Source organism: Ranitomeya variabilis, chromosome 5 (assembly GCF_051348905.1).
Source record: "Ranitomeya variabilis isolate aRanVar5 chromosome 5, aRanVar5.hap1, whole genome shotgun sequence".
In the NCBI taxonomy this organism is placed as follows: domain Eukaryota; kingdom Metazoa; phylum Chordata; class Amphibia; order Anura; family Dendrobatidae; genus Ranitomeya; species Ranitomeya variabilis.
In genome coordinates this window covers 153,967,328-153,981,784 of record NC_135236.1, presented here as the reverse complement: position 1 = coordinate 153,981,784, position 14,457 = coordinate 153,967,328, and the positions used below count along the sequence as shown (strand labels likewise).

The following is a 14,457-nucleotide window of genomic DNA, read 5'->3' as shown; positions in this document are numbered from 1 at the left end:
AAGGTTAAAAAAATAAAATAAAAAAAAATTCTCTTTTCACCACTCACCTCCCTGCTACCTCCAACGTACAATCCACCCTGTAGATCATAAATTGGAGGTGCTCACCCTCTAATCTTGCCGCCACCACACGCTGAAAGCCAGGATAATGTTACGTCAGGAGATGTCCTTTATGACAAGCACTCTAGACCGTGACTTCTGTCATGGCTAGGCACATGTGCAAGGACAACCCAGGCCTAGTGGCAGCTGGAAGCCCCGGCAACAGAGGTGAGGTGTCTATTCGTTGCTTTTTTATTTTATTTTATACATCTTACTTTTATTATGCTCGGAGATCTCTCCAGGCCCGAAAGCACAATAAGAGAAATTCAGTTCACTGAAAATAAATTGGCTGTAAATCGAATTTCCCAGAAAACTCTTCTGGATTCAAACACACCAAGTATTTGAATCTTGTCAGACCTGCTCAACTCTAGAACTTAGGTACTTTCACAGATCTGAGCTTGGCACCGAGGTTCATAAGAGTATTTGGTCTCCTTACGCAGCAGAGCCTGGGTATGACACTTCCCCTTACACCTCTGTGATTGTCAGTGTGGTAAGAGGTCATGTCCTCCAACATTGTTACATAGCATTACCCCTTTAACTATTTACCTGCCATGAGGATTTATTGGTCAAAAAGATTTCAAGATCTCACAATTCACAGTGAAATCAAATCCTTGAGGATTTCCCCCATTACGTATTCACCCATCGTAATCTCACTGGAAAGCTGGCAGATCTCATCAGACTACTATTTTGCATTCAGAATTATCGGAGATGCTGGTGTGAGAGTCCTGTAATAATTAACCGTTTATATCTGACGTCCTTCATGCTCATGACTGTCTTCATGTTTTTTATACAGATCTCCATGAGCACAGATTCATTGATTGCACATTAGTAAACAGCACGTTCTCTAATCATAAAGAAGACTGTGATATTGACTTTGAAGAAGATAATGATTTCCTGATTTACCTGGTCAGTTTTCTGGGAAGCTTGTCTGTACTACCTGGAAATATCATCTCAGCTCTCCTGATGGATAAAATCGGAAGGATAAGAATGATAGGTGAGAGTCCATAATGAAGTTAGTCTGGAGCAAAGATCTAGTTATGTCCAGGAAGAGTAACAAGAGCCGCAGAGAACCGATTGCAGATGACCCCAAATATGGTATCATATCCATTAAAATGCCAATAGGGATTGCCTTACAATTTAACACATCAAGAAGAACATTAACCCACTCGAATGTGTTCTCCTTTATTTCCCATACTTGTGTGTTCTGTCACAGTGTACATGTCACACTAATTCTCAAACGTATGTAAACTGGAAGGGTCAGGATGAGCAGTGTTAATTTGGGTACAGATATGTCTGCTCTTCATCCATGAGCCCAAAAATGGGTTTCATACATGTTAGGCCCCCTTTACATGTCCGTGTTTCCGATATGTGTGGTATCCATTTTCACACATACCAGAGACACGTACACATGCACGCCCATTATAATCTATAGGGCTGTGCACATGTCCGTGTTTTCATACAAGTTTATCGGTCCATGGAAACCTCGTAACGCACGCGGATGACATCTGTGTGACATCCATGTACCTTCTGTGTATCATGTGCCGGAATATAATGCATTCAAGAAATTACAGATTTTTTAAGTGATGTGCAAAGATAATAGATAGATGATAGATAGATAGATTGATTTGCATATCTCCATTTTGTTGTCTTATTTGTGTTAAGGAAAGCATGGTAGATGAGCAATGAACAAACTGTGGTAAATTCCTCTCTTGCCTATAACTCTCCATCTTGTGTTCTGTTCCAGCTGGCTCTATGCTGATATCTGCAGTTTGCTGTTTCTTCCTGTTTTTTGGTAACAGTGAATCTGCAATGATTGGCTGGCAGTGCCTGTTCTGTGGCACCAGTATAGCGGCATGGAATGCCCTGGACGTTATTACTGTGGAGCTTTACCCTACAAATAAAAGGTACTAGAATCTGTTCTCTTTGTTCAGGTGTAAACCGATGTTGTATCCACGAGAATGCAGGTTAAATAACAATTGGGTAGTAAGTATATGCATATCGGGGGTGCTCAAACTTTTTTAGTCCAAGGGACATGTTGTCCTACTGAACCAATCCGGGGGCACACTAAAAATTAAAGAGGTGCAATGTTCTGTGACATTTCTGGCACACTGAAAGTATATACAATAAATAAAATTAGAAAAGAGAAAAGTTGCCAGCTCACCGCATAGGGTCCAGTATGCATGGAAAACCACAATCCAATCGCTTGTGTGATATATGGAAAAAAGGTGGAATTTCCAGCTCCTAATCAGTAGAAAAACTTTATTTCATCCAGAATTCAATAAGAGTGTATCTCCGAGACAGACAGCACGGGAAACAAGCGACGCGATTCAAACGAGACCGTTCTTTGTCAAAGCTTGTTCAAAATGGCTGAACTTGAGACTAAATACACTGGTGATGGTATTATCATAAAACATGTGACAGGGTAAAAACAAAATGCATCAAAAATGAATAAATATACACAAAGCAAGAGAATATGTCAGAATTCGTAATACATAGAATTCAAGGTTTGATTAGTAATGATATGAAATTTCGCTAATCAAATTTAAAACCGTTGAGGAAACGTGTGTCTAAATTAAATATCCAAAAAGCCTCTCTGATTAAAAGGCGTCTTGCCATATCCCCACCTCGAATCGGCTTATTAACCCTTTCAAAACCAAAAAGCTGTAAAGAAGAATGTTTTGCCGCAAAAGAAATATGACGGTTGGTGCAATTAGTGTTGGGAATATCGTTAAGATGTTAATTTACGGGATGTACACCCAACATGCATTTTATTGCAAATGGTGCACTTAATATTGTATTTAACATTTTCAGAGTTACAATTTATAAATTGTTAAATGTTATAGTTTTGATTATTAAGAGAATTTTGAAAAGTTTTACATTGTAGTGCGTATTTGCATGCTTTGCAACGCTGAGCACCAGATTTAAAAAACCCTTTGACATTAAGTCACGTATGGTTAAAATACATTTTTTTTTATTTGTGGAGTTTCTGAACCCAATGAAAGTCTATAGGGAAATTCTGTAGAGAAAACTCGGCGTATCCGCAAGAGAACTGACATGCTGCAAATTTGAAACAGGCACTGTAGGTCTGGTTAAGATACATTAAAAAGAAGCACTGAGGGCATGAGATTTTTATAAAATCTATTCACTTTGCTGGAACTGTAAGACTGTGTGCACACGTTACTGATTTGGTGCGTTTGTAGTGTGTTTTTTCTGTGCAGATTTTGTAGATAAACCTGAAGCAATCCTGATGTCAGCAAAATGAATGAGAAATCTGAAGTGTCATGCACACGTTGTTTATTTTTGACTTGCAAATTTGGTGCAGAAAATAATCTGCTGCATGTCAATTCTCTGTGTGCTTTTGCCATGCATTTTTTCACATTGACATCACTCAAATCAATCAAAAACAAAGGGAAAAAATGCAGGCAAAAACAAACCAAAAACGCGGCAAAAATACATAAAAAACATTTTTGCAGCTGTGTATTTCCTGACCTAGAGATGCATAAATTTTGAGATTGTAAAAATTGGGAAAGTAGCCTTATGCAAAATAGTCGAGGACTGTCAGTGGACCCTGTGCTATAAGATATCACTTGTTGGCCATCTGATTCAATGGTCTCCAAGAGTTTCAGATCAGTTGATAATGAAAATAAGGATTCAAAGTCTCAGTGGGTTTTACTGATGTTGGGTTTAATGCATTTTCTGCCATTCCCATAATTGCTAGGTAACCTAAGTTAATGACCGGTGACCTAAACACTCTAACTTTAAATACTAAACCTAAAGGAAATAGATTGCTTTGTCTTTTAATTAAAGGGAACCTGTCATGTAAAAAAACACTATTAACCTGCAGCTAAGGGATTAATCTACAGGCTAATAGCATTCTGAAGCTGCTCGGTGCCTGCAATAGAGCCGGCTGTCAGTCAGTGCTGAGGGTGCAGTCACAGCCATCACTCACAATGCACTGATCGGTAACTGAGGTTGTGACAGTACCACCTCAATAACTGAAAGCCTGAGGCTCCCAGGATGAATAAAGTTAATTTATTTCCATCAGTGGAGCTCTCAGCGCAGATGTCAGGCAGCTTCAGAACACTATTAATCTATAGATTAAACCCATATCTGCAGGTTAATAGTGTTTTTTTTATATGACAGGCCACCTTAAAGTTCATTGGTTTGACAATATGAAAATCTGGTCATGCAGGTGTTGATTGACCCCTCTCATTTCTCATTAACAGGGCAACTGCTTTTGGGATCCTAAACGGCCTTTGCAAATTGGCTGCCATTTTTGGAAACTCGATTTTTGCATCTTTTGTTGGCATAACAAAGGTGGTCCCAATTCTCATAGCATCCACTGCCCTTGTTTGTGGAGGCCTTATATCTCTCCGACTACCTGAGACCCGAGAACTTGTCCTGATGTGAAATCTTACATAGACATAAACTACTAAGATCCCGTAACAATGGACCCAGAGTGTCTGAAGATGTTCTAGTGATGGTATCCTCTCTAAGACTTGTGTTGACGTGACATCCACCACTCACTGAGCACATAATCCATCACAGTCTTCACAGCTCAAGCAACTTACAAAGATAAGAAGTTAACCAATCCACTTCTGTATTACTTATATTCTAAACGTATTTATCATATGAACGTTGCATTTAGGCTTTTTGTCTCAATGAAAATTCATCTATAGCGGATTTATAATTTGTAGGTTATGGGTAAAAATCTATTTAAAGGTCTCTTAGTAATGCTAGAGTTTCTTAGCACATAGTTCATTTCCCAAATAACCGTGCAGTGGTACAAAAAAGGTTCTGGATGATATTGTAAATAGAAATGCTCACCGCCTAAAATATATAAATCTTGCTTCCTCCATTGCAAGATTTCCATTTTACTTATAAGACAAAACTAAGTTCAGAGCTATAAAACAGAAGAAAAGCAATCACTTTGAACAATTGGTCATGTATCTGTGATTTCCCTGGTTGACATGTAAAAAACGGGATTTAGAAGGAGCAAAATTTTGTACACAGTTCCAGCGAGAAAAAAATAAATTCTTGAAACTGATTAGAGCTGGCGCAAATAGATTTACAGGATGTGACCCTGGGACCGGTTTAGTAACCTTTGGCCCTTGATTTGGAGCCTTGAGATGCCCCTCCTACCACCGGGCATGCACGGGTCTTCATTTGATTAGCCAGCCTAGCCAGCTAACTAAAAAAAGAGCTGCAGATGCCGTCAGGTGGGAGTCGGTTCTCAGGGGTTCCGCCCAGCGGCTACAGTTTACTGATGTGGGAGGTAGACCGGGTCTTGCAAATCCATTGGCACCAACTCTACCACTGATGTATATAGCTCTCAATTTATAGTAAAAAATTTTATGGTGTATAATAACATGGTAAGAATTTAAAAAATAAATCCACCACAAGAAAGAGGTAGGTTCTGCATTAAATTGTGTGGATTCTATTAGTCTACATTTACCATAGATCACATTGCAAATGGTGAAATCTTTGAAGAACACCCTCAGCATAAATTGTTAACATTGATAAATTTACTCTGCAGACTCTTCATCCACAATGTTGTCTGTATAAGTCATTGGAAAAATCTGCAGCATATTTGATCCATTTGGACATACCCTTAAATTTCTTCAGGCCTTTGTTTTTATACTACCATTTTTTTTTTACTCAATCGGTTCTTGGGAAGCTTTCTTCTCTAAATCTAGGCACTGCATCAGAAGTCTCCTAACCAATTATTGATCATTTGTGTTATTATCTGATGTGTTTTTCAACTACACAGTTTTGTATATTTTCACTCGAATATTTGAATAATTCTCATGGTTAGATTTTATGCATGAAATTCTGGTCAAGGAGAGGGACTAGGTCTGAACCAAACTAGTCATTAGCCTGCCATATTGCTGCCATGAAAACCATTGGGTTCATGCAGATAATAGCTTAGAAAGAAGATAATCTGTAAGGTTATAATCACATGGAGTTTTTTGAAGAGGATTTCAAATTGTTTGCGCTTTAAAATTCACAACAAAATCCACTTCCAATATGCTTTTAATTCTCTTCCTATTCATATCATAGAAAAACCATGTTGCAGTTCTATTCTTTGAACAATGTTTTTGGAGACAAAGAAGTGACATGTCAAGTCAAAAGGCTACAAAATACCACGTGGAAAAAAAAACTTTAAAACCCAAAAAACATATTCTTCCTAAAAACTTGTGTGATTATTCTGTCTCTAAAAACTCTGTGTGAAAATACTGCCATGGTCACTGCATATGTTCTTATATCTATTAGTTTTAAATTAACAGGTCAGTATAATTTGATGTCAGGTAAATAATTCAGTTATAATTTTTATGTCCCGTAATTCCATTTCTTAGCAGGAAATTGCTCAAAACAAAGTACATAGTATTGGTAACAAAATAAAAAAAAATAATGGCACAAATAAATAAGCACAATAAAGTCATTTTTCGGCACTGCCAATTAATATCTCTGTTTTGCAAAGGACCAAATTTTAGTGGCAAAATATGTTGATCTGGAAGATGTACATTTTCTTTCTTTACTTTGTTTTTAAAATTTGTATATGTGTAATTTCACGAGGACAAAATTTATATTTGATTCTATTGGAAATCATGTGATATTCTTATGCCACCTTTGCCCCTGGATCTGATCAGTGGCCACCATTAGGCCACTGTGCTCTCACTTCTTCCACACATCCAAAGTTCTTCTGAAGGACATGAGAGTTCTGCAGCCCCACCCAAAATGGCCACTGTTTTCCTGGAGGGTTCATGTAGTATAACAATGTGAAGACAAAAGAAAAAATCCAGCTCACCATAGTTGTAGTCCCTGGAGGCTCGGAGCACAGAAACACTGTGTCAAGGCGTGAGGAATGCAGGAAATAGAAAAAAAAACCAGCTCAACAAGGTGGTGAAAAAGCAAAGTCTTGGTACTTTATTCACTTCATATCAAAAAATAGAGGATAAAACAACAGCACAATATAATTAAAAACACTATCTACGTGTTTCTGGTGACATAGCACCCTTAGTCATTTCTATTTCCAGTATAACAATGTCCATCGCTGACATTGCCTGAACAACACCAATGTGGGAGGTGAGTATAAGTGATTTTTATATAACAAAGGGAACTGCTTCATTTTAAAAGGTGTTCTCCAGATAATAGACAACCGCTTTTAAAATTTATGCTTAATATAGTGTTGGCAACCTGCTACTCTCTGTATGCCAGTCTTCTCAATCTTCTTTTTGTAGCCTTTATGTAAATGACAGGCCCTCTTTAATGACATCTGTCTAAATAAGCTACGTTATACTCTATGTTTGGTAAAGGTTTTTCTTAGGCTTCTTTCACACTAGCGTAGTGCACTGTACGTCGCTATGCGTCGTTTTGTAGAAAAAACGCATCCTGCAAAAGTGCTTGCAGGATGCGTTTTTTCTCCATTGACTTGCATTAGCGATGCATTGCCACACGTCGCAACCATTGTGCGACGGTTGCATCATGTTGCGTCGGACCGTCGCCACCAAAAAACGTTGGTTGTAACGTTTTTTGGTGCGTCGTTCCTGTCTTTTCCGACCGCGCATGCGCGGACAGAACTCCGCCCTCGCCTCCCCGCACCTCACAATGGGGCAGCGGATGTGTTGAAAAACAGCATCCGCTGCCCCCGTTGTGCTGTGCTTCCACAGTATGCGTCGGTGCGCCGCAACGTCGCATTGCAATGTGCAGTGCACGACGCTAATGTGAAAGTAGCCTTAATTGGATATTTTATTCTTTTATCAGCGCAGGTTCTGGATTTCTTCCATCTTGACAAACTGCACATTAACTAATTAGAAAAAAAAGGCTATACAAGTGTTATTCCCGGTATTGTGTCTACAAGTGACCGGCTCACAGACATCGCCAGGCATTAGCTGTGATGGATGAGGTCCGTAGGTGTTTGTTAGCCGTGTCACAATGAATTTTACATGGATCAAGCACCAGACAGGGAAATTGGACCTTTGCCTGATCTGGCACTGCAGGGCTCCCATCTAAGTGACGGAGCACAGGGAGAAGTGTTTCCCCGCAGATACAAGACAAATCTTGAAAGCTCCATTCAGCAAATGTTTTTGCCTTCTCTGCTCATACTTAATACAAGATTATGTAATTCATTATACAGTATCCAATATTATCCAAAAACGTAAAAAGCACTGAATCTCCAGACTGAACACAATAGTGAATAGGTCGAGATTGACATTTATATTTTATAAACTTTTACTAAATTCCTTTGTGAATCGAAGGTCTTTATCTATGATAAGGGAAGCGTTACAACAAGCTAACATTTGTCTGAAATAGTTCCACATGCATCTATTAATAATTGCTATACTATGGAACAATTATAGGACACCCATAGAAATTCATTCACATATGCAGTCTTAGGCTACGTTCCCAAAATGCGCTTTTAGTGAGTTTTTGATGTTGCAGATTCTCTGTACCCGTAAAGTAAAATATGGTACTTGCATGTTTTTGAAAATATGCAGCATAAAAACTCACTAAAAATTAGACTCTCCAGAGTCACCATAGGTACAACCTTCACAGGTGCACAAGGGGCGCAAAACACAACCAAAGTTCAAAATGACTGATAGATTTATATAAAAGAGTGACTAGATAGTCATAGTCAGGGGTGGGGAGTTTTATTATGATCCACTCATTTTTGATACATTAGCTGTTAAAGAGAAAGGGGATTATTTTCGCACAGTGTCGCCTACTGTATGTGTCCTGGAGGTAACACAAGGAAAGCCCACAGCTCAGCAATGGGGAAGAGTATGGATATAATAATATGGATATTAAAGGGAGTCTGTGGCCAGATTTTTGCTATATAATCTGAGAGCACCATATTGTAGGAGCAGAGTCCCTAATTGCAGGGATGTGTCACTTATTGGGCTGTGCTTTTCTTTTTTAATATCATCAGTGTTTTAGCAGGAGAATATCACTGCAGGACATCTGGCCTGGTGCCTGCTAGTCCAACCCCACACCCACAGCACTGATTATCAGCTCTCTGCCACTATACAATGTACACAGAAAGCTGTGATGTGAGCGGGTTATACACAGAATCACAACTGAGCTCTGCTAGATCTGCAGCAGACAAAACTGTGACTCTATCATAACTGCTGCACCCAGTAAACTAAGTGATACATCATTGGAATCAGGCACTGTGACTCTGTGATTTCTCAAACTTACAATTTGCCCAAAACGGAGATAATTTATCAATATTACCTACAATGTATGTTACTAGAGATGTATATAATTCCGTACATCTCACGGCATACTGTAAATGTACCTCCATGTAGTGCTGGGCAGGCAGCGTATTGCAGAGCGGTATATTACCTGCTTGTGGCGCACACACAGCTGGATATAGTTCTACCTATCTTCTGCTGTATTTAATTTGGACCATACTGCTTGGGTGAGGATTGATGTATTTCTAGTTGTCTTTTATTTATTGTATCATTAATTTATTTGTGAAATAGATTATTCCATTTTTAATTGTTTAACTTATTGTTCTGTCATTGCGAATTCAGCTTTTAATATGGATTCATGTTCATGTATGGACCGTGCTCATTAAAACTGAACATTACACTTGCTGTCTTGTGTTTGTCGTTTTGAGTATGATGTATGAAATGTACTTCTTCTTGGGCAGACCTCCACTGGAATACTGTGTCCAGTTCTGGGCACCACATTTAAAAAAATAGATTGAAAAACTGGAGAAAGTTCAAAGAAGAGCAACCAGGATGGTGAGCGGGCTGCAAAGTATGTCCCACGAGGAACGGTTACAGGATCTGGGAATGTTTAGCTTGCAAAAAAGAAGACTAAGAGGAGACCTAACAACTGTCTACAAATATCTGAAGGGCTGTCACATTGTAGAAGGATCATCTTTATTCTCATTTGCACATGGAAACACAAGAAGAAATGGAATGAAACTGAAAAAGAGAAGAAGAAATGGAATGAAACTGAAAAAGAGAAGATGCAGATTAGATATTAGAAAAAACTTTTTGATCGTGAGGGTGATCAATGAGTGGATCAGGCTGCCACGAGAGGTGGTGAGTTCTCCTTCAATGGAAGTTTTCAAACAGAGTCTGGACAGACATTGTTCTGAGATGGTTTAGTGAATGCTGCATTGAGCAGGGGGTTGGACACAATGACCCTGGAGGTCCCTTCCAACTCTAACATATTATGATTCTATGAATGGTAATGCTGTCAATTGCAACCTGAAAATACCAGTATTTTGGTGTTTTAATTTATTTATATGACAATTACCTTTAAAGGAGTTGTCCGGGACTTTAACATTGACGGTCTGTTCACCAATATCTGACACAACACATGGCACCCCCGCCGATCAGCTGTTCCTGATGTCATAGGCAGCCAGAACCTCTCAGTTACAGAGCTGCACAGCATAGATCCGTTGACTGTATAGTGGCAACAGCCGGGTACTGCACATTCTCCCCCTATTTAAATCATTAAGGGGCAGATGTGCAGTACCTGGTCGTGGCCAGTATTCCGACAACAAAGCTGTGCTGGGCATCTCCGTAACTGAGCAGTTCCGTCCACTGTTGACACTGGCCAACCCTATCCCAAGGATAGGATAGCAATGCAGTAACATTTTTATTGATTCAAGGTTGGGAGCAGAGTAACTTTTAGAATTGTTTTTAAGGGCAGGTGTTAGGAGGTGAATAAATAGCAGAATCAAAAGTTATCCCAAGGTAGAGGACTTACAAGAAAAAGTGTGGCATCATTACCTGTGTGATGGTAAATGGCATTGTATTAGTGCCATAGCATGTTCAGCCCACAAAAATAGCTTGTCTAAATACAGCCCAAGGAAATTTGTCAGGATGACAGACTGAAACCTGGTTATATTAAGAAAAATGAATATATTAGTAGCTTGCAATTTACATTTAAGTTGGAAAGCTGTTTCAAAGCAGCAGTTTTAGATTGCATTAAATAGTTAAACGTAATTAAATGATCTAGATACACTTGAGTAGATAATGTAACATATTTATATTTCTTATTAATAAAGTTTAGTAATGTTCAGATTGTAATATTCATTATTTTTACCATAATTATCATTAAAATGACATTTCCATCCTTGTTTCTGGCTGAATGTCATAACACTCACTAGACAGTATAAAGTAGCTGGCTATAATTATTTTCCATCTGACATTTCTTTCTTATACAACAATCCAACAGAAAATAGAATAACAATGACAGCTAAATTGGACCATGATGACAGATATATACAGGTATACAGGTCCTTCTCAAAAAATTAGCATATAGTGTTAAATTTCATTATTTACCATAATGTAATGATTACAATTAAACTTTCATATACTATAGATTCATTATCCACCAACTGAAATTTGTCAGGTCTTTTATTGTTTTAAAACTGATGATTTTGGCATACAACTCCTGATAACCCAAAAAACCTGTCTCAATAAATTAGCATATCAAGAAAAGGTTCTCTAAATGACCTATTACCCTAATCTTCTGAATCAACTAATTAACTCTAAACACATGCAAAAGATACCTGAGGCTTTTAAAAACTCCCTGCCTGGTTCATTACTCAAAACCCCCATCATGGGTAAGACTAGTGACCTGACAGATGTCAAGAAGGCCATCATTGACACCCTCAAGCAAGAGGGTAAGACCCAGAAAGAAATTTCTCAACAAATAGGCTGTTCCCAGAGTGCTGTATCAAGGCACCTCAATGGTAAGTCTGTTGGAAGGAAACAATGTGGCAGAAAATGCTGTACAACGAGAAGAGGTGACCGGACCCTGAGGAAGATTGTGGAGAAGGACCGATTCCAGACCTTGGGGAACCTGAGGAAGCAGTGGACTGAGTCTGGTGTGGAAACATCCAGAGCCACCGTGCACAGGCGTGTGCAGGAAATGGGCTACAGGTGCCGCATTCCCCAGGTAAAGCCACTTTTGAACCATAAACAGCGGCAGAAGCGCCTGACCTGGGCTACAGAGAAGCAGCACTGGACTGTTGCTAAGTGGTCCCAAGTACTTTTTTCTGATGAAAGCAAATTTTGCATGTCATTCGGAAATCAAGGTGCCAGAGTCTGGAGGAAGACTGGGGAGAAGGAAATGCCAAAATGCCTGAAGGCCAGTGTCAAGTACCCACAGTCAGTGATGGTGTGGGGTGCCATGTCAGCTGCTGGTGTTGGTCCACTGTGTTTCATCAAGGGCAGGGTCAATGCAGCTAGCTATCAGGAGATTTTGGAGCACTTCATGCTTCCATCGGCTGAAATGCTTTATGGAGATGAAGATTTCATTTTTCAGCACGACCTGGCACCTGCTCACAGTGCCAAAACCACTGGTAAATGGTTTACTGACCATGGTATTACTGTGCTCAATTGGCCTGCCAACTCTCCTGACCTGAACCCCATAGAGAATCTGTGGGATATTGTGAAGAGAAAGTTGAGAGACGCAAGACCCAACACTCTGGATGAGCTTAAGGCCGCTATTGAAGCATCCTGGGCCTCCATAACATCTCAGCAGTGTCACAGGCTGATTGCCTCCATGCCACGCCGCATTGAAGCAGTCATTTCTGCCAAAGGATTCCCGACCAAGTATTGAGTGCATAACTGAACATTATTATATGATGGTTTTTTTGTTTGGTATTAAAAAACACTTTTATTTGATTGGTCGGGTGAAATATGCTAATTTATTGAGACAGGTTTTTTGGGTTATCCTATCAGGAGTTGTATGCCAAAATCATCAGTATTAAAACAATAAAAGACCTGACAAATTTCAGTTGGTGGATAATGAATCTATAGTATATGAAAGTTTAATTGTAATCATTACATTATGGTAAATAATGAAATTTAACACTATATGCTAATTTTTTGAGAAGGACCTGTATAATGCCTAATGTCTCAATGTTGCTGTCACTAAAAAAAGTACATTGCCTGGAATATTTATGAGAAAAGCAAAAACAAAACAATGACATAAAGTAATGCAACTTGAAAGTGTGGTGCTTGGCATTAACATTGTACTACACTATTGATCCCTCATACAGGGACAGCAAAAGGCATTACAACCCAGAAATATAGGTTATGTCTAACAAATTGCCACCATTATGCAGCCAGAAAATGATACCACAGTAAGACAAAAGCGCTATGCATCATGAACGTTGGACCCCTGAGTATACTGTATACGGAACTTACAATGGGACCATTAAATGCCATTTTGAATATATCCCTTTTCAGGCAGCTGTTTCTTTGTCAGATTAATCCTTTACAAGCAGCTGTTTACCCTTCTTTCAGATTAACCTTTTACAATCAGCCATATTTTCTTCTTTTATCTGGGCTGCATGATACATGCTGTATGAATATTTTTTTTCCTGATATATGACAATATTCATTAATAACTAATTCCAGACTTCCCATAGACTGTAAATGTCTGGGTGTTTCTAAGGCTACGTTCACATTTGCGTTGTTGGGCGCAGCATCGTCGACGCATACCGACGCATGCGTCATGCGCCCCTATCTTTAACCCCTTCACCCCCAAGGGTGGTTTGCACGTTAATGACCGGGCCAATTTTTACAATTCTGACCACTGTCCCTTTATGAGGCTATAACTCTGGAACGCTTTGACGGATCTTGGCGATTCTGACACTGTTTTCTCGTGACATATTGTACTTCATGTTAGTGGTAAAATTTATTCAATATAACTTGCGTTTATTTGTGAAAAAAATGGAAATTTGGCGAAAATTTTGAAAATTTCGCAATTTTCCAACTTTGAATTTTTATGCCCTTAAATCACAGACATATGTCACGCAAAATACTTAATAAGTAACATTTCCCACATGTCTACTTTACATCAGTACAATTTTGGAACCAAAATTTTTTTTTGTGACGGAGTTATAAGGGTTAAAAGTTGACCAGCAATTTCTCATTTTTACAACACCATTTTTTTTTAAGGACCACATCTCATTTGAAGTCATTTTGAGGGGTCTATATGATAGAAAATACCCAAGTGTGACACCATTCTAAAAACTGCACCCCTCAAGATGCTCAAAACCACATTCAAGAAGTTTATTAACCCTTCAGGTGTTTCACAGGAATTTTTGGAATGTTTAAATAAAAATGAACATTTAACTTTTTTTCACACAAAATTTATTTCAGCTCCAATTTGTTTTATTTTACCAAGGGTAACAGGAGAAAATGGACCCCGAAAGTTGTTGTACAATTTGTCCTGAGTACGCTGATACCCCATATGTGGGGGTAAACCACTGTTTGGGCGCATGGCAGAGCTCGGAAGGAAAGGAGCGCCATTTTACTTTTCAATGCAAAATTGACTGGAATTGAGATGGGACGCCATGTTGCGTTTGGAGAGCCCCTGATG

At 38.9% G+C, this 14,457-nt stretch overlaps 1 protein-coding gene and 1 long non-coding RNA gene across 3 annotated transcripts in view; both read left to right on the top strand.

The window, feature by feature from the left end:
* Positions 1–6,488, top strand: part of SV2B (synaptic vesicle glycoprotein 2B) — a 263,857-nt gene extending 257,369 nt beyond the window's left edge. For both annotated transcript variants that reach the window (XM_077263430.1, XM_077263429.1), the window contains exons 11-13: positions 890–1,090; positions 1,841–2,000; positions 4,323–6,488. In XM_077263430.1, coding sequence (XP_077119545.1) covers positions 890–1,090; positions 1,841–2,000; positions 4,323–4,506 — 545 coding nt within the window. In that variant the 3' untranslated portion in view covers positions 4,507–6,488. The remainder of the gene's footprint in view (positions 1–889; positions 1,091–1,840; positions 2,001–4,322) is intronic.
* A 645-nt stretch (positions 6,489–7,133) lies between these two features.
* On the top strand, positions 7,134–9,695 carry LOC143775375 (uncharacterized). Its single transcript, XR_013215638.1, has 2 exons — positions 7,134–7,464; positions 7,507–9,695. It is a non-coding gene; the product is annotated as an uncharacterized LOC143775375 (long non-coding RNA).
* Positions 9,696–14,457: the final 4,762 nt, after the last annotated feature.